Here is a 23,142-nt window from a genome sequence, read left to right as displayed (position 1 = left end):
TGAGTATGGAATAGGAGGAAGGACTACCCAAGGTCTGTACTCATTTCTCTCCCAGCAATGAATTAACTCATTCTAGATACTCAAGTCGTTTGACTGCTCAGAGACAAGGACACTATTATTATTATTATGCTTTTTAGTGAAAATTGAGGGAAAGTATCCATTAAGCACCTCAGCCTATGCCTTGTCATCTGTTATTTTTTCCTCCTTCACTGTTAAGTAGCAGACTCACACTTCCATTTGCTGCACTCTTGCTTTTTGTGTACTTAACACTTTTTCTTATTCCTTTCATGACCTGTACTAATCAGGAGCTCATTTTGCGCCTGTGCCTCTTCTGACTTTGCCCTTTCACGTCTTCATATTCCCATCTTCGAACCATGTTTTTCTTTTAGTTCATTTTCTGTGGCTTTTCACTCGCATGCTTTTGAAAGCCATAGGTGCAAGTACAATGTATTGATCTTTCACTTTCACAGATTTTGGTTGTTTCCAAGAGAGTATCTGCTGTTGCACCCTGTGAGTTTTGTTCTGCAGAAATTTTCCAAAAGCTTACTCTGGCTTCTCCCAAAGCTTTTCTGATCCTGAACCTCAATGAGCAGCTATTTTTCCATACTTTCCTGCAAAGCTGCAGGGGGATTTGGAAAATGCTACTGACAACCCTATTTGGTTTTCATGGAACGATTGGTGTCATTTGGAATATGCACAAAGTAATTAGAATGGTAACTTTTTTTAAAAAGCCTTGATAACAACTTGAATTTTGCCCAAAATCACAAGAGGACATATGACTCCCAACCCTACTGGTGGATTACAGAGCAGCTGCGCCTAAGATTACCAGGAATTACTCCAGTGGCTCTCTCTCCAGCCAGCTGGATTCTTACTCGGGACCCAGAAGCATAATTTCATCCCAGGGTAAAAAACTTCTGCATAGGTCCAGGAGTAGCTGGCCAGTTCCTGCATGAACTATATGTGTACCATCAAAGGTGATTAAGCATGCAATTAAACTTAAAAGTATTTTGCTAAAACCACACAGTCTTTAGCAAAATTAAGACCAAAAACAAAAAAAAGAAAAGCTGTAACTATGCCACAATTTAAGCTCGATGTTTCGGCCAGAATAGGCTTGATATACAAACAAAGCTTTGGAAAACTCATTCCACGTAACAGAAGCCAAGTAAGAATGGTTTGATGTCTCAGTTCACTGGTATCTAAGCCTACAGAAGTGTTCAGAGCATCGCAGAAACTGAAGGCATGAAATAAATGATTCAACACCAAAAATAAAAGAGGAATTATATATAATAGATACTCAACAATGAGGTTACTGCTGTGATCTGTATATCCCAGAAAAACATAACTACAGTTCTCTTACAAAAGCTACAGCATATTTCCAAGAATTAAATCTACCCCAGGCTATCAGGTGCCATTGTCACACAACCTGACCCACATCCCCAAGGCCAAACACAGCACCATGTTTCTCTTCTGGCCTCGGCCCACACCGGGGAACTTGAAGCTGCTTGTCTGTACCAATGTCCAATCTTCCCTACCTTAGCACTGCACATACAAATCCTCCCACTGCACTTGAGTTTTACTGAGAGGACACTCCACACAAATGCTGGCAGGTGTATCCCACAGCAGCCCAGAGTACAGCAGCACTGTCCTGAGGCACGACTCACGTGAGCAATCCTGCTCGGTGGAACACGTACAGCTCCCGACCCAGTGTGGAAATGCAGGAAGGGACAGCCCGAACAAAACTCCGGATCAGGGGGAACTCCGGGACGTGATGTGGCACCAGGATGACACACAAGTCTCTGTCCTGAAAGAGACTGGCAGGCAATAAAGGCTCTCATAGATCTCTAAGGTTTACCCAAAGCCCTCTGAAGGGATAGACAGCCCTGAACATTGCACACCCCCAAGCAATGCTCTGCCTGGGCAGCACCAAGGAACTGACAGCTCAGAAATGGCTTCACTTTAAGCAAACTACATTATGAACCTTCTTTACTACATCTGGTAATTCCATTATGACATTTTATTTCAAAGACTGACATTGCTGGATGGATAAATGACATAAATTTTAAATACTTTCTGGGTTCACTCTCTCCAGGAACTTTCTTTGGTGGTAAGCAGTATTTTGAATGTGCTGGTCCTTAAAGCCAGGTCTGTGTGTCTGGCAACTAGGGCCTGTCTCTAAGGGACACTACCATGCAACTATTTGTAATGTGACTTTACAATACTGGTGTGCATTAAGAATGTCTCAGAAAGTGGACTTTGTTACCTCAGATAGAGTGATCACACAGGGCATTAATGGGAAATAGCTACTGCACTGTGAATCCACAGTGCCACAGTCCAGCCTGTAGAAAAATACTATGAATCTCCTTAATACCACTGTTTTATAGGCTTTAACTCCATGTACTTTAATTTTTTCCTGATGTTATTTTTAATTTAGGTACAGTCTGGATCTATACATGATTTTAAAGGAGTTTGAAGCATTTCTTTTTTAAATGTGCATCTCAGAGAAGTTCCTATGGAGCATAAACTAGTGAGACTATTTATATGAGCCTGTAATGCCAAGGAAATGGCTTCACGCTGGCAGAGAGTAGGTTTAGATCAGATGGAAAGAAAAAGTTGTTCTCTGTGAGGATGGTGAGGCCCTGGCACAGAGGTTTCCCAGAGAAGCTGTGGCTGCTGCTCCACACTGGAAGTGTCCAAGGCCAGGTTGGACAGGACTTGGAGCAACCTGGGATAGTGAAAGGGCTCCTGCCCATGGCAGGAGTGGAACTGGTTGATCTTTAAGTTCCTTTCCAACCCAAACCATTCCAGGATTCTGTGGACAGGAGGACTTAGGCATGCATTCCATGAAGTCTAGAAGCACCTAAGGAGAGGGGTAGCTCAGCCCAGGGTAACCAGGCCCAGAACACTCGTGTGGGGCACAGACTTGCTGCAGCAGCAGACCCAAATTTCCTGGCTGCCAGCTGCACTGCTGTCCCACCACATACAAACATTCCAAGTTTCATTATACTCACCGGGAAAACACTGAAAGCATAATGCAAAAAATCCAGCGACCTGCAACCAAGAGCAAATATTGGTAAATAAAGCACATATCAGACTTATCTGATACATTGTGATATTTACATCCCTGGAAGTGCAGGAACATTTATTCAGAGCTGATCAGAGAATCCTAATAGAGCATCAATAATCAACTGCTGATGTTGCATGATGCACAGCAATTTCTGATTTCTAATGCTTAAAGCATCATTATTAACAAGAATAACCAGAATGTCTGACATAATAAAAAAAGCTCTTCAGTAAAAGGGCAGGGAGGGGAAAACAAAACATTGGCTCATGTTGTTGACTTCAACCTCTTCAGAAGCCATTCCTGGAGTGTCACAGCATTAGTATATATAGCAAATAATAATTCAGGTTACAAACAGTTGTTGGGATGTTACACAGTATTTTCAGCCAGCACCAAGAGCTCTGTGACTTTCCACTCAGGAAAACCTGCCTGATGGGCTTTGACAGACTAACAGGAACATCAATACTTTGAATTGTTTTTCAACACTTCCTTCCACTTCTTACCCACTGACTTAGAGCTATCCCAGTCTCTTTTCCATGGTGACAGCAAATTGTGACATTTCAGTTTAAAAAGACTTGAGAAATCTCACCAAAGCCCTGCTGTTTCTTCCACATGTAAGGATACCAAAAAGCTCAAAACCCATCAGAGAGAGATATGCTGAAGCTTCAAAAAATACTTCTCCACCACACAATTTTGAAGAAATTCAATACAGATATAGGTTGCCTATAAATACTGATAAACCCCCTCCTTTCAGAACTGTAATTAAGCTCCCTTTAATTACCTCTTTAGTAATATTACTTAGAAGAGAAATAATTTCTAATTGCAATATCTATGCTTGAATGTAAACTTAGAACAAAGCTGCAAGTACAGATCAGGATATGTATTATATATTCACCTATATAATACACAATTAAGAGTACTTAACAGAATAGCTAATCAGAGGAAAGGAAAATGCCATTACAACATTATTTTCTCTTTGGTATCCAGTACCTTGTTGGCAGCAAGGACCACAAGAATTGAGGTGAGAGTTTTTTCAGGGGGCTTAGAAAAGTATCAAATATCAGCAGATAAACCAGCAGTTCAGTTCCTTCACATTTCACTCTCAATGTACTAACAAGCCACATAACAGCTCTGGATTTAGGAGATGGAAACACTTAGCAGCTTTACTAGGTAACAATTCCCAAGGAGCAAACTTCCCTCAGGGCTAAGATGCAATCACACCTACACTTCAATCAAACTGCTATTTCTGGGTCCATGCTGTGCAAGGCCAGCAGGAACTCACTCAGGACAAGATTCCAGACTGAAGTCAGCATCACCTCTGCCCTCCTTTACATATATTCTCTTTGCCAATATTTCTTATACAAGCAGGTGATCAAGCAAATGCAAGCCAGAAAAGCAGAGAAGCAAAACGTTGTAAAACACCAAGATCTACAGATACCTCAGCTCTACACGAGGTAATCCCTAGGAAAAGTCTTCAGACAGGAATACTATCTTCTCCAGATACCCATCTTGAAATCCACACTGCTCCGCAGATGTCTCCAGGTAAAAAAGACTGAGATCACAGCATTGAATGATAAATGCAGTGAGAAATGTGTTGAACAGAAACAGCAATGGTAGATGCAACACACAGAGCAGCAGAAGGGAGCAAAAAAGGGACAGATCCTTATCCCGAGCAGGATCCCATGAGCAGAGAACTCAAGAAGTCTACAGCGAGATTATTTCCTGACACAGGTCTTCATCACAGCTCTGAATTGCTGTTTCAGTGCAATGGAGTCATTCCAGAGCAAGTCCCTCACCTCACTAATATTTTAAAATAAAGCTATCTTATTCTGCAATAATTCTCTTGCTTGAATTTTTACACTAGATTGTCCCTCAATTAATTGTTCTGGAACAGTCTCTCTGCAGTGCACTTGCTATCATACATTAGTTGATTAATGTTTCTAAACACAACACAGACTTCTAGCACTGCATTTCACTAACTAAACTAGTTCCTAACAAACTTGAGCTATAGTACTGGGTATATCACTTGGGAAATATGTACCCAAAAGGCTATGTGTTTGCTTTGCTTTGGTAACTTTAGATATTTGCATTTGCAGCGGATTCAGTGTTCAATTCCCTTGGGTAGGTGCCCTCAATCAAAAAACCGCTTAAGAAAGAGAATCAGTTTTCAAGGAATTCCAATTTTTCTTCTCAATGAAATTTACTCTTAAACTTGCTTTAAGCCAGAGAAGTTCAGAAGTTGTTACTCACCAATGACTACTACTACTACAAGTAGATAGATGTTTTTTCGAACAGTACTACAGATGTTCAACTCACCTATTAAGTCCTTACTCCTTATGCCTGGTATCTGCAGACATGACATGGATTTGAAAGCATGGAAATTCCCACATGTGCTCAGCTGCTTCATCTATTCTGCACCTTCCTTTCTACCATCAAATCAAAAAGGGACAAAGTTCCTGGAGAAGTTTCTGCCAATGTGGTTGAATATAGGTTTGCTCTTCAAGTGTGCAGAGAAGTTTTGGGAAAAAAAGAGTCTAAACCCTATTTATAGCCCTATCCTAATCCACCAGGATCTAAGAGTCCAAGGTCACCAGCAGCAATCATGTTAAGAGAAAAACCCTTTCTCTCCCCCAACTGTAGAGGATTCTAGAAAATAGAATAACTTCTCAGTGGTTGGAGACAGTGTTTAGAATGGGATCATTTACCTGCAGAGCTAAGAACAGCTTTATTGTCCCATGCAGTGAGACAACCACTGCTGTAACATATAGCTCCTCTTGCAGCTAGCCAGTTTCAGAATTAGTATCTGTTTAGAGTGAAGAAGCAGCCTTTTTCCACAACCTCAACTCACTTTTTTCCACTTTTTGTCCCCAGAGACCTATCAGGGATAGGAAGTCGTAGGTAGAAGTTGAAAAGTTAGTACTGAAGGTAAAAGAAGCAGACAAGAGAGAAGTCAGAAAAAATCCCACCAAACTGTGGTAAGCTGCTGTCACTTTTTGGTTTGTCCTAAAAATGTAACCTTGAAAATGGTTATTAATGGGAAAACAGTGACTATTCCTCTGTACTCACCTAGTCTCATACTTCTCATCGATACAAAGCAGACGGATACGGAAAGCATTTGAATCTCCGCTGCACACAGGATGTAAATCCCCTTCCTCATCAGTCTCCAGGAGAGATGCTGCTGAGCCTTCAGAGCCTGTGTTGCTGACATCATCTGCAGGCAGTTCAGTCTGGGAAACAGTCACAGCTCTGTCTTTCTGCAACAATAACAGACAAGGGATCACTTACAACATTTCACAGTGTTTCCATTATTTAGATCCCCATCCTTTCTCTCCTGTCAGTGACCCTTTCTTCCCACCCCAATGGCTGCTTATGGAGAACTGGATGGGCAAACTCACCCTTGACCAGTAACTCTGACCCTCTCCAGACCCCAGCCAGAGCAGCTTCTGACCCGTGCCCCACAGCAGAGGCACATGTGAGCCAGAGCAGAGGATGGGGCAGGAGAGGAACTCAGCAGTATTTGCTTGTCCTCATCTCTGCCAGCCTTGCTCCACATCACCTCTGAGAGGGATCAGCACTGCTGGGTAAAGCAGCATTACCTGCACAGCAGCATCTGCACCAGGATCATGTTCCAAGTTTTGAGATGAAACAGGCTCTGGCTTTTCACTTGTTTGGTCGCTTTCATCTTTACGTGAGTAAAGAAAAAGTGCATAAGGTTTAATAATGTGAGCTTAACCCTCAGAACTACAGCATTAGCTGGAGTGGGCCAGGCTACCTCTATCAAAAGTTTCATTTTAACAACCACAGTTAAAACAGACCCTCCTGTAGTTACTTGGCTAGAGCTTCACTGGACTATTTGATTTCAAAGAAAAAAAAATTCCAGGAAATTGGTTGTAAAAAAAGACATAAGACAGTTTGGGAGCAATTCCTAACGTGTGTATCGTACGTCGAATTTTTACCCTATCTGAACTCAAAAACAAGAGTCAGTGTATTGACTGATACCTAAAACCCCATGTGTGTTGCTAACTTGCTTTCTGGTGATGACAAAGACAAGCAAGGGCTCTTCATTCTCAGATCAGTTCTGCTAAAAGAACTAAAGTTCAGGTTAAATCCTACTCAAACCAGAACTCTTAAGTGGTGCGATAAGGGACAAGAAAAAGGGAATTAAATTCCATTATAAATTTTACACAATAAACTCCTGAGGTGTAGGTGTTGCTGCTGTAGAAAACACATCAAGCAAGGATACCCTTGCATTTGGAAGACACAGTAACATAAGGAAGTGAAAGTTTCTGAGCTCCAAGAAGAATAATAAATAAGCTCCAAAACACAACTGAACTCATCCCTTCTCACTCTGAACTTTGCCTTGGGACACCCACATAAGCTACATTCACAGACAGAAGCATTTCTTCACATAGTTATGAGCACTTTTTTTAAAACACCTCAAAGGTTTAAAATAATTTAGCCAGAAGTAGTTAGGAAAAAAATCTTATCTCAAAATCTGTTTCTCTGTGAATAAATGAGTGCAGATGCAACATGCAGGGCAAGGAGAAATGCAGGGGGTAGGAGTCATGGGTTCTCTGGGGGTATCACAGATGTGAGCCTTCACAGAAATGATCAAATGTCATCTTGATTAACCAGCTCCATTTCTCATTACCAACAGCCTTGCAGGTGTTAGAAGTTAATTAATACAAGTCTCTTGTTGTCATGTAAATATTGATATGTTGTTTCTGACTTTAGACTAAAATGCAAATCATTAATGGCTCCACCATCCACTCCTGTCAGACGTGGCTGCATCACTGTTTACAGACATGCTGTACACGAGTGACTGGGAAGAACTGCAATATTGTCACTAAATCAAGTAAGGACCACAAACAAAGAAAATTAAAATAATTCCATGATTGCTGGGTTGTTAGCTGAGGTACAGTCAGCAGGATCAAGAAGCCAGTTCACCATGAGGCCTGATGAAAAGCCCTTGAATCATTCCCACTGCATCATGTTTTCTAGCAACTAATTCATGACACCATATAGAGTAACAACCAAATTACTGTAATTACCCTGAAACCTAAGTGGCATATCAGTACAGACTGTTGTATACTCTTTCATTATTATTCAGCATTAGATTTTGAAAGGAAAAAAAATATCAACCTGTGGTCTCTACTTAAAAGCTAAAGAGCTTGAAAAAATATCCTTTTTATATGCAGGAACATAAAATTACAAAGGAATGCAGCTTGCATTTTAAAATTTCCAGCTTCAGATTAAATAAAGCCAAGTCCAGATACTCTGTTGATGTTGGGTCACTGAACCTGCACTGCCCTCACAGCAGGGCACCATCCAGAGCAAGTTTTCAATACAAGTCACTAAAACAGCCTTCATGCAACAGGCATGGCCTTGCAATAGCCACAAATGCAACCTATATGGGACTAACACCATAACAGATTTGAAGGATACAAGCTGGCCCTTATGTTAGAAAAGCTCAACACTGGATACTTGGATACAACTCTTCCATGGGCTCTACGTTTACAGAAAAACCCAACCGACTCCAAACAAGGTAATTCTCTTTCCAAATTACATGTTTATTAAAACAGTTGGGGTTTTTCTTCCCTTTCCCAATGAAAAAAAAAAATAGAAAAGAAACATTACCACTTATCCAGAAAGTTTTCATGCATGAAGACTGAAATTAATTTAAAGTCACATCTCATGTAATAATGAAATCCAAATCATTGATAAGGAAACTGCTTTTCATTTTTTTCATTTAAACTGCTGGAAAAATGTGGAATTTTAGTTTATAGCCATAAATCAAATGTATAGCAAGCAGCAGACCCAAAATTTGGTTATCAAATAGCCATCCTATAAAGCACATATTCTCAAACCTTCTAAGACTTCTGTGACTTCTGACAAGCTACTGTCTTATTGAACCAGTATCAGAAATTCAAGTAGTATTAGTATATATATGATTTGTTTCCTATCTTTCTCCAAAATTTAACTGCCACAGCCTTTAGTTTTATTTCTCCTTTTTTGCTATGCTGGGCAGGTATAAACAACAACTTATGGTTGGTTTCAAGACAAACAACGTGTCTTAGTGTTATAATTATTGACTTCTATTCTAAAATGGGCAAAACTACAATAATTTTAATTACTATTCAGTGATAACAGAATTAATGTTCCTGAGCAGTGACTCAACAATTTTGCTATTAGGTTTCTAGTGGCTCTCTCTAGGAATAGCACCTAAGTCAGACTCTCAGCTTATGATACTCAAGCTTCTCCTCATGTGTCTGAGATCATTGATGATTTGCACTCAAGCTACCTGAAAGTCTATAAATAACGATTTTTCCCCAGAGCTCCCCTTGTCATTCCAAATAAAGGGATACTACTACTTTAAGAAGTCTTACCTGAAGGCAACCCATAGGACTGCAACTACCATCAAAACTAATGTAGATTTTAAATGAAGAGTAAAAAGAAGAGAGATAAATTCACAGGACTGTTAACCATACTGCTTAAAAAATTTCTGAAAAGTACTCAGATGCCAGATTGTCACAAAACTGAACAGAACAGCTGCTCATGCTAAGTTTCAACATTTAGAACAAGTCGCACAGATTTCCTAAATGATAAAACACATGTGACTGCTGTATTGTTAAAACCAGTAACTGAAAAGCTCAGCAGCACAGAATTTGCCACAAAACACAGGCCTACAGCCTGCAGTTCCTGGATAAGGAAAGAGGACACCAGAACCAGGAACAGCCCTGGGATGGGTAAGGCTGGGAGGGAGTCGTGGAGGTCACCCTGCCCAGGGTCACTCAGAGCAGACAGCCCAGGACTGGGCTCCAGCTCCTGAGTGATCTCTCTCCTCCTCAGTCTCATTCCTCCTCCTACCCATGTCTGTCACCTCTTCTGAACTAATTAATACTCCTGGAGCTGCAGATGCACAGGATCAAACAGGAGACAGGCAGCTTCCTCCATCTCCTACGTGCGAGATGCTTCCTTGCAGGGGAGGGGAAGTCCACAGAAGCAGCTACAAGACCTGTTTCTCCCCCTTTTCTGTTCTGTGACTGCCAGCCTCGAGGTACCAGCTGGTGACAGCCCTGCATCTCCCTGGTTGCCTTTTTTGCCTGCTGCTTTGTGTTCGGAAAAGCAGATACATAACAACTTAATGGTGGAGCGGTTTTATTCCATTACTGATAATTAGTAGATAGCAAAATGCTGCCCTTCTGCACAAAAAGCCCTTTGACACTGAAAAATAAAGACAACAACTGTAAATCATTTACATGACACTTCTGTTCCACAAACAGGTGCCATATTTCTGCTACTGGCTTTTATCACTTGCAGGAAGGTGGCTTGTAGATGTGTTGCTGTATCGTGCCCAATATAAAAGTGGAATAAAGACACACTCCCTGATCTCCCAAAATCTTGTAACCCAGGAGACTGCAAACAATAAGCAAAGAGAGCACAGGCTGAACCACAAGGAAAAAAGATGTTATGAGTCAACAGGAAACGTAACCAGTTAACACAGGTCCAGTTAACCAGCTGCTCAGCTACTGACAGACATCACCTCACCAGCAGATTGTACAATCACATCCTTATTTAAGAGCACAACTTTATCTGATAGACAATACACCCCGTGCTACAGCTTTCTGAAACTTGAAGCCTACATTTATCCCACAGCTGGTACAGGCCAGCTCCCCACAAACAACAGTTACTTCTGAGTCAGAGACCAGGGCTATCAAAATTCCCCTCCTCAACTAAAAAACACCAGGCAACCTGCTTCAAAACCAGGTAAGTTAATTTGTGGTTTTTTGTTAGTAAATCTAGACCCTTTTCCAACCTCCTGCAGAACCTACTCTGAAGCTAGACACAAACACACCTTGAATCTATTTAGCACTTTAGAATACATACCTCCTTGAACATTTGGCTTCTGTGGCACTTTGAGAATATCCTCAGGACGTGGTTTACAGAGCCCATGGAAAGGCCCTAAGTCAAAGCACTCTTGAAACAAGGAAATATTCACTTGAGAACATAAGCTCATGAATCCTACTGCAGTGCCACCAACCTGGAAGATAAAAGCCATGTCATACAAACTTGTCATTCTAGGTCAAGACAAAAATAATTAAAGAAAAAATTTCTGAAATGTCAACTTTTATGTTCCATCTCTGACTGTGCATAATAGAAAAGTATAAAGGAACTATTTCAGCAAAAGTTAAAGATCCTTTTTAATTTTTTTCTTGTAACATATATATTAGGACCTGTACATTAGTAGATGTTCTAATTATTTTTTAAGCTATGACTTGAAAGAGTATTAAGTTTATATATATGGGCCTAATAATAAGCTGATGTTTCAGTAAACATTTGTTATGGCAAATAAAAAAAACAAACATACTTCCAAAACCATATAATTTTGTTTAAAGTTACAGTGCAGCTGAAGTAGAGCCTGGATTCAGTTAGCTGTAATGGTTGACTCATTACTGGACACTGATTTGGAACTAAAATTGGGTTCAAACTGAAAAGTGAATTTTATTCTCCCCCAAAATTATTAACTCAAGAAATCAATTATGTATCATATGCAGAGTACCTAAGTACTCAGTTGCAGTATGGACTATTTGCAGCACTTATATGCCCCAAATACTTTTGTACTCTGAAAAAAAAATCCAAGAGCTGGTCTCAAAAACCAAATGCCCTGGCAAATGTGAAAGTAATGGGATCCCTGCAATGCCAGCACCCATGGTACTCTAGATGCCTGACTGCTGCTGAAGTTCCCAGCAAGCTGCACTGCTCAGCAAGACACACACTGGGACCAGGGAGAACTGACATGCTGGAGAGTTTCTGGCTTTAACTTAAGACAAGTGTAAAAGAAGGAAGCTCTTTAATTTTTATTACTGTATGCAACTTTCTGGCGAAACACATCATCAAAACACATTTTCTTTCCTCCTTAATACACATAATGAAGGCCTTTAAAAACCTAATGAAAACTCAAAGGCTGCATTTGTACAGCTGTTTTATCAGGCCATCAGCACTTCAATAAAGACTTTAAAAAGTGTGACGTTTAATTTTTCTGCCCTCAAACAACAAGTGATTGTTTGTTTGCCTTGTTTGCGTAACCAACAAAGCCGGAGCGCCGCAGTTGCCTGGCTGCTATGTAATTTCAGGCCCAAGGCTCAGCAGAGGCTGATTAACCAATCCATCTACCATATGTGCAAAAAGAGGCTGCCAGCTTCATTCTCCGCAGGGAAAATTGGCATCCATCATGGTTTGCGTGGAGGTGCCTTCCCAATCCACCATGGTGGCGGCAGCTTGCATAAACAGAGAGCCTGAAACACCTTTTGGTGGTCTCGCATCGAGCTCTGAACATGCCACTGAAATGTATTATTTATAGCAATGGCCCTTTACAATGTGCCATTACACTAATGGTGCATTGTTTTCCATTTGGCTCCCAATGGTCGTGATTACATGTTGCAATTTTATAAAACCATTTGCCACAAAAAGCAGATTTCAGGAATTAAGGAGGTTATATTGCCTATCAGCTTGGACTACCATGCACAATTACTAACATATGAAAATCTTAACAGGAATTTTCAGCAGGATAACTGTTACCACCTCCTTCTTATTTAAATTAATTCCTGGGTTTGTCTTCCTTTCAGAAAAAATCTGTTTGAGCCAAGAGAAAGAAAAAATATTTACAGCACTTTAAAACTGTGAAACTATTACTGGCTACTCATTTTCATATGCAATATTAGCTTTCACTGAGAATGAAAACAGGCCACCTATAATGCAAACGTCTAAAATGACAACGTGGTTTCTTCAAGATGGTCTGTCCAAATTACTTGAAAATAATCTGCACAAGAACTGCTGTTTCATTTCTGAACTGGCAACATCACTCCTGAAAACAGACACAAACTACATTGTGAAGGGCACTGTGTGGGTACAGACTATGAATTCTACCTTCCACAGGTGAGCTGCTGATTTTATTCGCCGGGCTAGAGGGAGCTATCACACAGGACATCACTAATGCTACTATCAGACAAAAAAACAGAGCTCATGACAGACTGACCTCACAAACAGCTGCCTGACTTTCTTCACCTTCACGTTCTATGAGATCAACAAGGCGATATTCACCATATGTTTCCTTCAGAGTTTCACTTTGAGGCGTCCAGATTTGCATGAGATCATCATAATCTTCCATCCTACAAAAAAGAGATCAGGCAATGTCCTAAAGCTCTGCCATTTATTGGTCCTGACACTTCTGTTCTGCTCCACTAACATTTAGAAAAATACTACAAATACTCATTCCAAAGCCTGCACCCTCAAATCACTTCACCAAGGACACATCCCCAATGCACACTAAAGTGGAAGTCTCCGCCTCAGAGACAACCACTTCCAAAAGCCAGCAGAACCCACCAAAACCTGTACAGCCCAGTGGAGATGCTTCTCTTTCCCTAAGAAAATAAGGGAATCCCAGTTCAAAATTCTCCTTCCTCACTCTCGTATGAGTGCAATGACACACTCATAGAAGGTCCCAAACGACACGAACTTTTATTTAAATAGGCAACAGAGACTCTTTCCCATTAGACTGCTATTCCTAGCTAGGATCAATGTAACTCAGAATAAGAAAATCCAGCACTTTTTACCAGAGCGGTGGTAGAATTCATTAGTCACACATGCTGTGACTATGGCACAAAGGCTGGGGGCAAACCAGCTCTGACACTCAACTGCTATCAATAACATGAAGCCACTTGTATTTATCTCCTGGAAAAACGGTGGAATAAAGTGGTGCAACCAAAAACAGCAGAGAGGAAACTGGGGCTGTGTCGGACAGCCAGGAGGAAGAACTACAACAAACTGCAGGGGAAGCCCCCCCTGCTCCGGGCTAGGAGCAGGCGGCTACCTCAGCTATCACCCCGGGAAGGCTTGCGCTGCACCATCCCGGCTCCGGGGCTCCGCGCGGTGACACCGGAGCTGGTGGAGCCCTGCGCGGTCTCTGCCGCCCTCCGGCGGCCTCGTCAGGCACGGGCAGCGATTCCTTCGCTTACTTGGGATGCACAAACCTCCTCCTGCACGCGAACGGGAAACTTCAGAGCTTCCTTGGGTTTTGGGAAAACTGTTTTTCTCCAGGGTCCCACTGCTCACGCGGGGAAGTGCCTGTATGCGATACCTGTAAGTTGGAGACCTTTGTTCTGCAAAGGCAGGAATCCAGAAACAGAATGAATGCATTCTCAGTGCCACTCTTTACATGTTCCCAGATTTGGAAGGAGCCTGAAAACTAACACAACTGGGCAAAAGAGGTTCTGTTTCTCCTTGTATCAAACACTGTCCATGCTCCCAAGCACTGCCTGACTCCAGCACAGGAGAGGTGGTCAGGGTGTCTCTGGATAGGTTTGCTGCTCGTTATGCACCAGAATAAATGTGACCTCTGGGGAAGACCACCTTTGTAACAAAGTCTAGGGACCCCTTGGATTCTGACCTTGTTCCTGCTTTTTTTTTCTCTCTCTCAACTAAAATGAGACTCCAGGAACAATGAAAAGTCTGTGAAAACTTACAGTAACTCCTTCTTTGTCTCTAAAACCAAAATGGTCACCTTCATCTCCTTCACAGGAAGTATCCCAAGGGAAAAGCTGCAGTGAGGTTTTCTGTAATTAGAACACCATCACCTCAACACAATTAACTAGTATAACAAATCTGCTAATGAGCTATCAAACCTCAAACAAACCGAACTAAGAGGGGTAACAGAATGAGATTGTAGCCTAATTGAACCCTGTTATTTCATGGGGTGGGCAACAAACACACACCTCCTCCAAATGGAACCTTGTGCTAAGTGCTCTGAGTACCCTACCTCATTCTGCCCTGTGGGACACAGGACAAGGCTACACACAAAGGTGCAGATGGCAATTCCTAGAAACTGACCCCGTGACAGTCAGTGGGACTCTGCACAAGCCCATTCTTTTCCCCGGACACTACCCAGTAAGAACACAACCATTTAAGTTTTTTAAATTTGTTTTTAGTATCTTCCACCAGTACCATAGTCTTAAAAGAAGTAAAGAAACCCTCCAAACCCAAGTAAGCTTTCCAATATAAAAACACCACAAAATTCCTCTACTGTGAGCACAAGCACAGAGCTGCAAATTTGACTCTTACCTACAGGGTACAAACCTAACAATGATAGGATCTAGACAAGATACCAGCAAGAATCTTAAACATTAAAGCTTAGTGGGCTGCATTCTGGCACACTGCTGCCATCTCACATTATCGAGGCCAGACAGAGAGCAACTTCAAAACTGATGGTTAAGCAAAGTATTTATTTAGAGCTGCTTTTTTGCCCCCACTCTGTAAGCACAGGAAGAGGGAACAGAGATTATCCTAATCTCCTCTCACTGCCCCAGAACATGTTGCTAGGCAGGTGGCTGGGGACAATGTCCACAGATGAGTCTCTAAGGGCTCCACTGACCGTTACTATGGATGCCAGTGAAGCACAGAGGTGAATGCAGAGAGAAGGGAAAGGCAAAGCTCCTTCTGCAAACAGAAATTAGCCTTACCCAGAATCCACTGATGGACAACACCGAAGTATGCATTTTATATCATCACTGTGTAATTTAAGAGGAAAACCATTTCCCAGTTAATTTTCGAGTAATAACAAAACTAAAGCAATTTTTATCTTTCATAACGAACTACAGAAATCCCAGACAAGATGGTAGCTCTTATCAGGAATATTGCTATAGCCTAAGTGACATTTCCAGTCACACAAAAAAACATTTCTATTGACAATGTCCAACAGCCATAAAAAAATAAATTACAGTTTAAACTGAAAAAAGTATGGTAGTTAGAACCAAGACACATGGAAAGACTTTAAATCTTCAGGCATTATCTCACCTACTGATACCTTCTCAGTATAAAGGTCCATTCACTTACTGATAGGTGGTAGACAACTCAAAAGAAACACTCAAAAAGCCCAACAATTGCACATTGAGTTAGTATGAAAGAGTTTTTTAACATATTGAAATATCTGGAGCTACAGCAGGAGGATGTGGAGTAGCAAAGGTCAGGCCTCAGGCCTTTTTCTTAAAATGCTCAAAAGCCAAGCAAGAGGAGGAGCACAAGCTGAAGATTTGCTTCAGACCCGTTTGGTAAAGTTCAATATGTGCAATAAAATACCTCTCAGAGACACGGTTCTGTCAGAATCCAGCCCAAGATGGCAGCATGAATCAGCCCATAAACAACCAGGTGTGGCTTTACCAGGCGTAGACATCAGATACACTCAAAGGGGCATCACCATCTGTGAGCACTGATCAGTACAGACCCCCCACATCCATGTCATGTGATAGAGTGCCCAAGGAATGTGTTTCTCCCTAAACTTCAGTCTCCACTACAGGCATCAGAAATGCTAATTTAATCACAACTCTGCTACAAAGCCACAAAGCAACACTTACATTTACTATAAGCAAAACCAACTCCAGAATAAGTCAGAATCGAATCAAATCATTGCTTCATAAAACATTACCCTACCTGCAGTCTTCCCATTGTGCAGAAGAAAACAAGTGACCCAAAATTGATGGATGGAAGTCCAATTTCAAACACACTACAGGGAAGCATCTCCACAGCAATGATAACAAGAAAATCACCAGGCCCCTGGGCCAGAAACTTGGCATTTCTCATGTCCTGGACACAACACATGTGGCAGGAAAAACCAAGAGCAGCAACAGTCACTACACAGGTAGAGAGAACAGACAAGCTGCAGGGATATTATTGTGCCTGCCCGGTGCACAGCAGGCAGCTGTGCTGAGGTGAAAGGAGAAAATAATTCAGAGTCTCACATTTTTAATGGCATTTATGACTGGGATAAATGACAGCAAGAGCAAAGCTCTGCTAAAGGCACACTGTGTGGGCATATCAAATCTTTGCTCCAGACTGAGGCCATCAAAATAGGAGCACTTACACAGGAAAAACTATAAGGAACATAATTACTTTTCATGTCTGGAAGACTACTGGAACTAGGGATTCTCTGGTCTGATGTACTTCTTTTATGTAACAGGCCTGTTACAAAATACAACTGATCTTGTGATGAAATAGGACAAAACCAGCATCATCCTAGAACTACCTACTACTTGGTTATCACAGAAAACCAGAGCAGTCAAACTCTGCTCAAGATACTGATGCTGCAAACTAAACCAGGAAAATGCTTCAGTTTCCCCCAGACAGATGTACTCAGGAAAGCAGAAAGGAGGAGATGCCTTACCTTGCTTGACGAACATACAGCTGCGGGTGACACCGATGCCTGGGGCACACCAGCAAGGTGAAGCTTTTATCCTTGGGTAAATCTGGAGCAGGCATCATCCTTTCAAAGACATGCCCCATGTGTAGCTTTGAATGACAAAAGCCTGTCAGGGGCAACAGAGAAACTTCATTATGCAAGCTCTAAATTATCAGCAAAACTGTCTGAGGGAAGTGGAGTTTCAAACTTAAACCACAGACAGTAAAATGCTCCAAGTCTTTTGAGTTAGGCAATGAGGCTGAAATGACAACAGTATAAACATGTGAAAATCGTCACCAGAGTCACCTAATTAAATCAGCATTACAAACCCGAATAAGCTTCAAAGCAATCAGAAATTGATAGAATCCAATCCCTATAAAAATAATAAAGCCAATTATCTGTGCCTCTGGACAGTCTGTCAGGACTCACGATGCTGAAGGAAAACTGATGTTTGTTGCCAGGGTGAGTTTGACAAAACCCTTCATTCAAGTCCTATTTTCTGTAGTTGACACACCACCACAGTCTTTTAGTATGACTTGGAACCAAGATGCCTAGAAGCTGGCACATCAGAAAAGTTCCAGCTCACTTCTCAGCTCAGTTACATGCCTGCTTGGTTTATTAGTCTGAATTCAGGACTAAAATTCCCAATCAGGTGCTGTTCTCTGATTAACACGTGCATTCTTCATCTTTGCACCTCTGCTTAAAAGAAATAATCTGAGTTTCCTTCTCCAGCAGCCCCTCTGAGCCTCACCAAAGTGTCCTCTTCCAATCTGTACTTGCTTGGCTAAGCAAGAGAAAGTGCCCAATTTCAAGTTTCTTGCTCTATTCAACCAGAAATTTTCACAAAACTTGTAGGAATTGATTTTTGAGACCTTTACTCCTTTCTGATGTCCTGTTTCTGGCAAATTTAAAGATTGCAGGGAATGAACAAACTGCTGAATAGCTGCTGGAGTAAGCATGGAGCCACAGATACCTCTTGCACAAGGGACTGTCAGAAGAGGATACTTTAACATTATATTTTCCACATGCTTAGAAACTGGTAACTGTTTTCAGTATTAAAAAAGAAAACCACAAAGAGCTCACAGTGCACATGAATTAGATTTGCAGTCTCTCATTTCAAGAATAAAACAGTATTAAATTCTTACCTAACTTCTTCTCAGGTGGTATGAAGAGAAGTATAAACTGCAGTTCTGGTAGTAAGAGGAAAGCTCTCCTGGACAAATAACAAATATATTCAGTCTTTCATCATTACACCAAACAATGACAGACAGCAGCTAGTTTTTTAAAATACAATTTTTTTCTCCAGTGTCTCTAATCTTCCTGCACAAGTCCACATGGCTCAAAAATGAAAAGATTTCTGACAAACAGGATCACATGAAATTCATCTGGGCAATTTTTACTGGGTTTTCCTACCTTATTTTTTTTCAAATTTCCTAATCCTTAGATTTCAAACATCCTCCTTTTTATAGCAGTTCCCCAGTGGTGAAATATTAAAGATGCCAGGCCTCTACTGGAAGATCTCTCACATGGCATCTGGAGGAGATGGCTTGACTTGACAGCAGAAGAGGGCACATGCTTCCCTACACAAAGTTATGTAGGAACTCACCCAACAATTTCTTCGGAACATCCAGCTGTGTATTCTTCCTTTGCCACAAAGAGATGCACAAATAGCGTGTTCAAAGGCTGCAAAACAAGGAATGAAAGTCTACACATCATGTAGCTAATATTTATTACATCAGCCCAAGCATTAGTATGCATATTAATTTCCAATATACATCTTCTGCACTCAATGAGCAGCTACATATATATATAAGTAACTTCAAAGCATGTGTGGATAAAGTTATGTGATAAAAGTGCTTTTTCACTTTACGCTTCTGCAACATTTTTTCTTTATACTTAGTTTACTATTGTCTGACTCCAATATACGCTGGACATTTCATCCTAAACAGTATTCATTCTTGGCCAACAACATTCAACCACATTATTTAACATTTGAAGTGTCTGATAAAGACATTCTTTTTAGGTTTAAAGAAAAAGAAACTCAAACCAAAAGCTCACATACTTCTCATAATCCTAAGAGTTTTTCTTTAAAAGCAGTAAGAAAAATTACAAATGTTAAGATTACATCATTAGACACATAAATACCAGGCAGAAACAGGGCAGACTAACAGACACCTTTATCTTGTGCACCTCCAGTTAACCTGGAAAACCCCTGTGCTGGAATGGCAAGAGCTACTCATTCAGCTGTTCTCTTGCATATTAATTACAAGTGCTGGGTCAATGAAGGTCTACTGGTAGATCAAAATACTTCTACAAAAAAAATATTTTAAATGAAAAGCCTGATATCTTCTGAATAGTTTAATATTCAATTAAAACACCATAGTTAGAGTGACCAATAAACTTTATTCTTGTTCTAAGGTTGCTGATTTCAACAGAGGCTGCAATACATGGACCAGCACTAAGAAACAGGCTGTTGTAACAAACATCTAAAGCCATTTCTAAAAATCAGACTTTTGGTTTCTTTGTTTTTTAAAAGCAAAGGGAAAAAAATTACTGTTGAGGTCCAAGAGGTCACCACATAAACCAGACTTGGAAGGTAACTGTTTCTGAATAGTGCTGGTAACCAGACAATTCAGTAAAGCATCTTCTCTAATTCCTTTCTGCACTCCCACTTTAGATTTTGAAATTATTTCTGTGCTCTAGGAAAAAGATATGTCGACTTCACAGAAATCCTATATTCAGATGATTTCAGTTTTGAAACACTCACCTACATGGATTTAACCTGCAGTTTACCAATGACAATTCACCAAGTCATACCCCAAAAAATATTCAGAGCTTCTGCCAATGTAGAAGCATAAAACACTGAATCTCCTACACCTACTTTAGCAAATAAACTGCATTCTAGAAGAAAAAAACCAGCTCTGCTGCCTGTCTGTTTTGAAGTGTTTTTTGCTCCTGGTTCTGAATAGTAACTTATTTTTCTTGTTTTTTCTCTGTAGGCCCCTGAACCCCCAGTCACCTGTGGCTTTGGTGCACCAGACCCCACGGAGCAGAGACCCCGAGTGAGGTCACAGCACAGCAGAACCCACAGAGCAGCTACAGCTGTACCCTAAATGAAGTGGTTGTGCCTGCCCACAAAGTGCCACTCAAGGGACACAGAAAGTCCATTGCAAGGAAATGACACATCCTTTTTGTACACTCCCTTTGGCTGTAATTATGTGGGTTTTTTAAGAGCACACATTTTCAAACACAACTGCTGTTTTTGTCAGTTTATCCCCAAGCCATTGCTTAACATCTCAGAAGAAGTGGGGAACTGGTGAACAAAATGCCCAGCAATAACTGCAGCTCTACCAACACCTTATTATGGCACTTATGCTCCCTTCCTTTTGAGTGCTTGTGGGTACCATTTTCTGTATTTTCCCAGCAATCACATGATCTAGTTCCCAGCTGGACTCAATGATGGGGGAGCATTTGAGTCCTAGACTTGTAAGGGCCTGTTTCTAGTCTGTAAATCCTACCAGAGATTCAAAAGTGTGAAAGTTGCCAGTAGACAGAGCAAAGAGCAGCTGTCTCCACACCAGCACCAAACAAACTCACTGCAGAACTAAGATGCCCATGTCAGCACAAGGACTTCATAACGAATCCATCACCTGAATGCCTCAAATCTACCTAAAATATATTGTAAATGCCCACGTGTATTTTTTACACCTGAGCCTTAAAAGAAAACTCAACTAAAATCACATGATTTACTTACAGTGCACTTGTTAGCGGCATAGTTCTCATGCAGGAATGGTTCCCATTCAGCCTGATCAGTGATATTCCAATTTGGATAGTCCAGAAAGGCAGCATGGGCTATAATCTCATTCTCCTCAGTGCAGAGTGTCAATGCAAGATTTGATATATCTCTATGAAAACAATTTAATTTTGCACAAGTTGAAGGAACTTCACATAGAAAAGTGAGTGACTGTGAATTCAGCCTGCTAGAACAGCAAAATTAGCCATGTTCAAGAGGGTTCCCAGGATCAGGCTTCAATAAAACTTCATCACCCACATCCTAACTTGGTATTACTGCTTCACTTCTAGATATTTGTGTTCTAGCAGTACAACAACGGTAGCATATGCTAGAAATACACATGGATTTTCAAATCCTCAATCATATTAATAAATTCGAGACACAAGACTTAAACACTCCCTTTTGTTTGTATGTTTCTTCATACATCTCTTTTTTCCTCAAAAAGCTGTTATCTGAGACTTTTGCTATGAAGTGGGAAAAACCTAAGTGACCCACCAGGATCTGTCTGTCACACAGCCTGACTGCTGCTCATCTCTGCATAGAAAAAGGAAGCACACAAGGCTCATCACTGTCTCCAGGGATGGAGATGTGGTGAGTGGAGACCACTACAACCCCCAGCTCGGCTGAGGACATGGCCACACAGGCAGCCAAGAGACAGAGGCCAAACCATGCAGAATACTGGGCACCTCAAGCATGAAAAGAAGAGCCACACTGAAACATTTTATGCCATGGCAGAACACGGGGAGGCAAAAAATAACCAATTCCTTTGATTCCCTAAAGGGAAAATAGAAAAGAAGACTGACATACACTGCAACAGAAGTCAGAAGGGTCATGGCCACATGGCAATCAAAGCCCCTCTACTTCTGTCCCTCCCCAGCAGGCAAAACCATCCTGGGAGATGGAGCAGGCAGCAGATGCTGGGATCTGATAGTTTTATCAGGTGCTATTCAAGAGCACTCCTTCTGAACTTTTATAAAAGGAAGCTAGTATAGAATTAAACCTTATCCACCAAACAGGGACCCAGGTTTACAGAGTCATACATGTGAGAGACATGGAAGCAGATTTTGCTTCCCCTTTTAGAAATAGCATAAAAAGTCATTATGTCATACCATGTAAAGGCTCAGAATGTTTTCTGCCATTTTTATGTGTAGCAAAGTTACATGAAGTTTCCTGCAAGAAAGGTAGTAACGTAAAATAGCATTACTTACAAAAGGTAAGTGACATCAATCCTTCCGAAAAGGTCTTCTGTAAAAGGGCTGAAGAGGTCAATAATGCTCGGGATGTCGCATGACTCTGTCCTTCTGGCAGTGACCACCTCTCTCCCTCCCCTCGAAGAGGTTACTGTGGCCATCCTGCAGGCTGCCCTGGGAACCAAGGAAAACATTGCTGCTCCAGCAATGCTGCTGTGATCCACTGCCCAACACAGTCACTTCAGGTGGATTTTCATAAAACCTCTTAAGTGGCACAACTCCTATGGATTTAGGTGCCTGGTTCCTGTACCCCTCCACACAGATACACACTGCCTGCACGTACAGTACACACCTGAAATGCAGCAGGCAATCGCCCCTGTTGTCTGGATCCTACAGAGGAAATGAATTCTTTTAATAGGCTACAGCTGTTTTGTATTTATTCATTTGCATGCTAACCAGCTCATCACCAAGAACTTCAAACTCAAAGGCCTTCAGTGGGAGGCTCAGCTGTGGGCAGTCAGGAGAAGCAGCCTGGAGGCTCAGCTGCAAACAATCAGGGGAACAACATCCTGATTAAAGAGCAGCTTCAGGTGAGTTAACTGTATTTTGTCCAAAAATGCTTCTCAAATTTCTTTTGAAGTCAATAGCAGTGCTTAAATTTCAGAAGGAATTCAAAGTCCTGTGGCTATTCAAAAGTTCTACTGCTTTCCTGCCCAGGAGAAAAATGTGGGGGTTTTGTGGTTCTGAAATCAGGGAATGTGCCAGGCACAACTGATTTCTTGATCGGCCCAACAACTTTAGAACACATAGGGGCAGCAGATACTCAAACCACCTGTGACCATCCCCTCAGCTCCAACACCTTTCAGCTGTCTGC

The 23,142-nt window shown here is 41.3% G+C and overlaps 1 protein-coding gene across 7 annotated transcripts in view; it reads right to left on the bottom strand.

Moving 5' to 3' along the window:
* Positions 1–23,142, bottom strand: part of CFAP61 (cilia and flagella associated protein 61) — a 96,963-nt gene that overhangs the window by 72,166 nt on the left and 1,655 nt on the right. For all 7 annotated transcript variants that reach the window (XM_085054084.1, XM_085054082.1, XM_085054085.1 and 4 more), the window contains exons 2-12: positions 22,287–22,442; positions 21,040–21,190; positions 18,892–18,968; positions 18,431–18,498; positions 17,271–17,412; positions 13,095–13,227; positions 10,946–11,099; positions 6,655–6,740; positions 6,125–6,312; positions 3,009–3,048; positions 1,662–1,801 (exon numbers count right to left, since the gene is read on the bottom strand). In XM_085054084.1, coding sequence (XP_084910210.1) covers positions 1,662–1,801; positions 3,009–3,048; positions 6,125–6,312; positions 6,655–6,740; positions 10,946–11,099; positions 13,095–13,227; positions 17,271–17,412; positions 18,431–18,498; positions 18,892–18,968; positions 21,040–21,190; positions 22,287–22,429 — 1,322 coding nt within the window. In that variant the 5' untranslated portion in view covers positions 22,430–22,442. The remainder of the gene's footprint in view (positions 1–1,661; positions 1,802–3,008; positions 3,049–6,124; positions 6,313–6,654; positions 6,741–10,945; positions 11,100–13,094; positions 13,228–17,270; positions 17,413–18,430; positions 18,499–18,891; positions 18,969–21,039; positions 21,191–22,286; positions 22,443–23,142) is intronic.

The sequence above is a fragment of the Lichenostomus cassidix genome, chromosome 3 (assembly GCF_008360975.1).
Source record: "Lichenostomus cassidix isolate B80296 chromosome 3, HeHo_3.0, whole genome shotgun sequence".
In the NCBI taxonomy this organism is placed as follows: domain Eukaryota; kingdom Metazoa; phylum Chordata; class Aves; order Passeriformes; family Meliphagidae; genus Lichenostomus; species Lichenostomus cassidix.
Note: the sequence above shows the minus strand (reverse complement) of the source record. Positions and strands in the feature narration are given on the sequence as shown.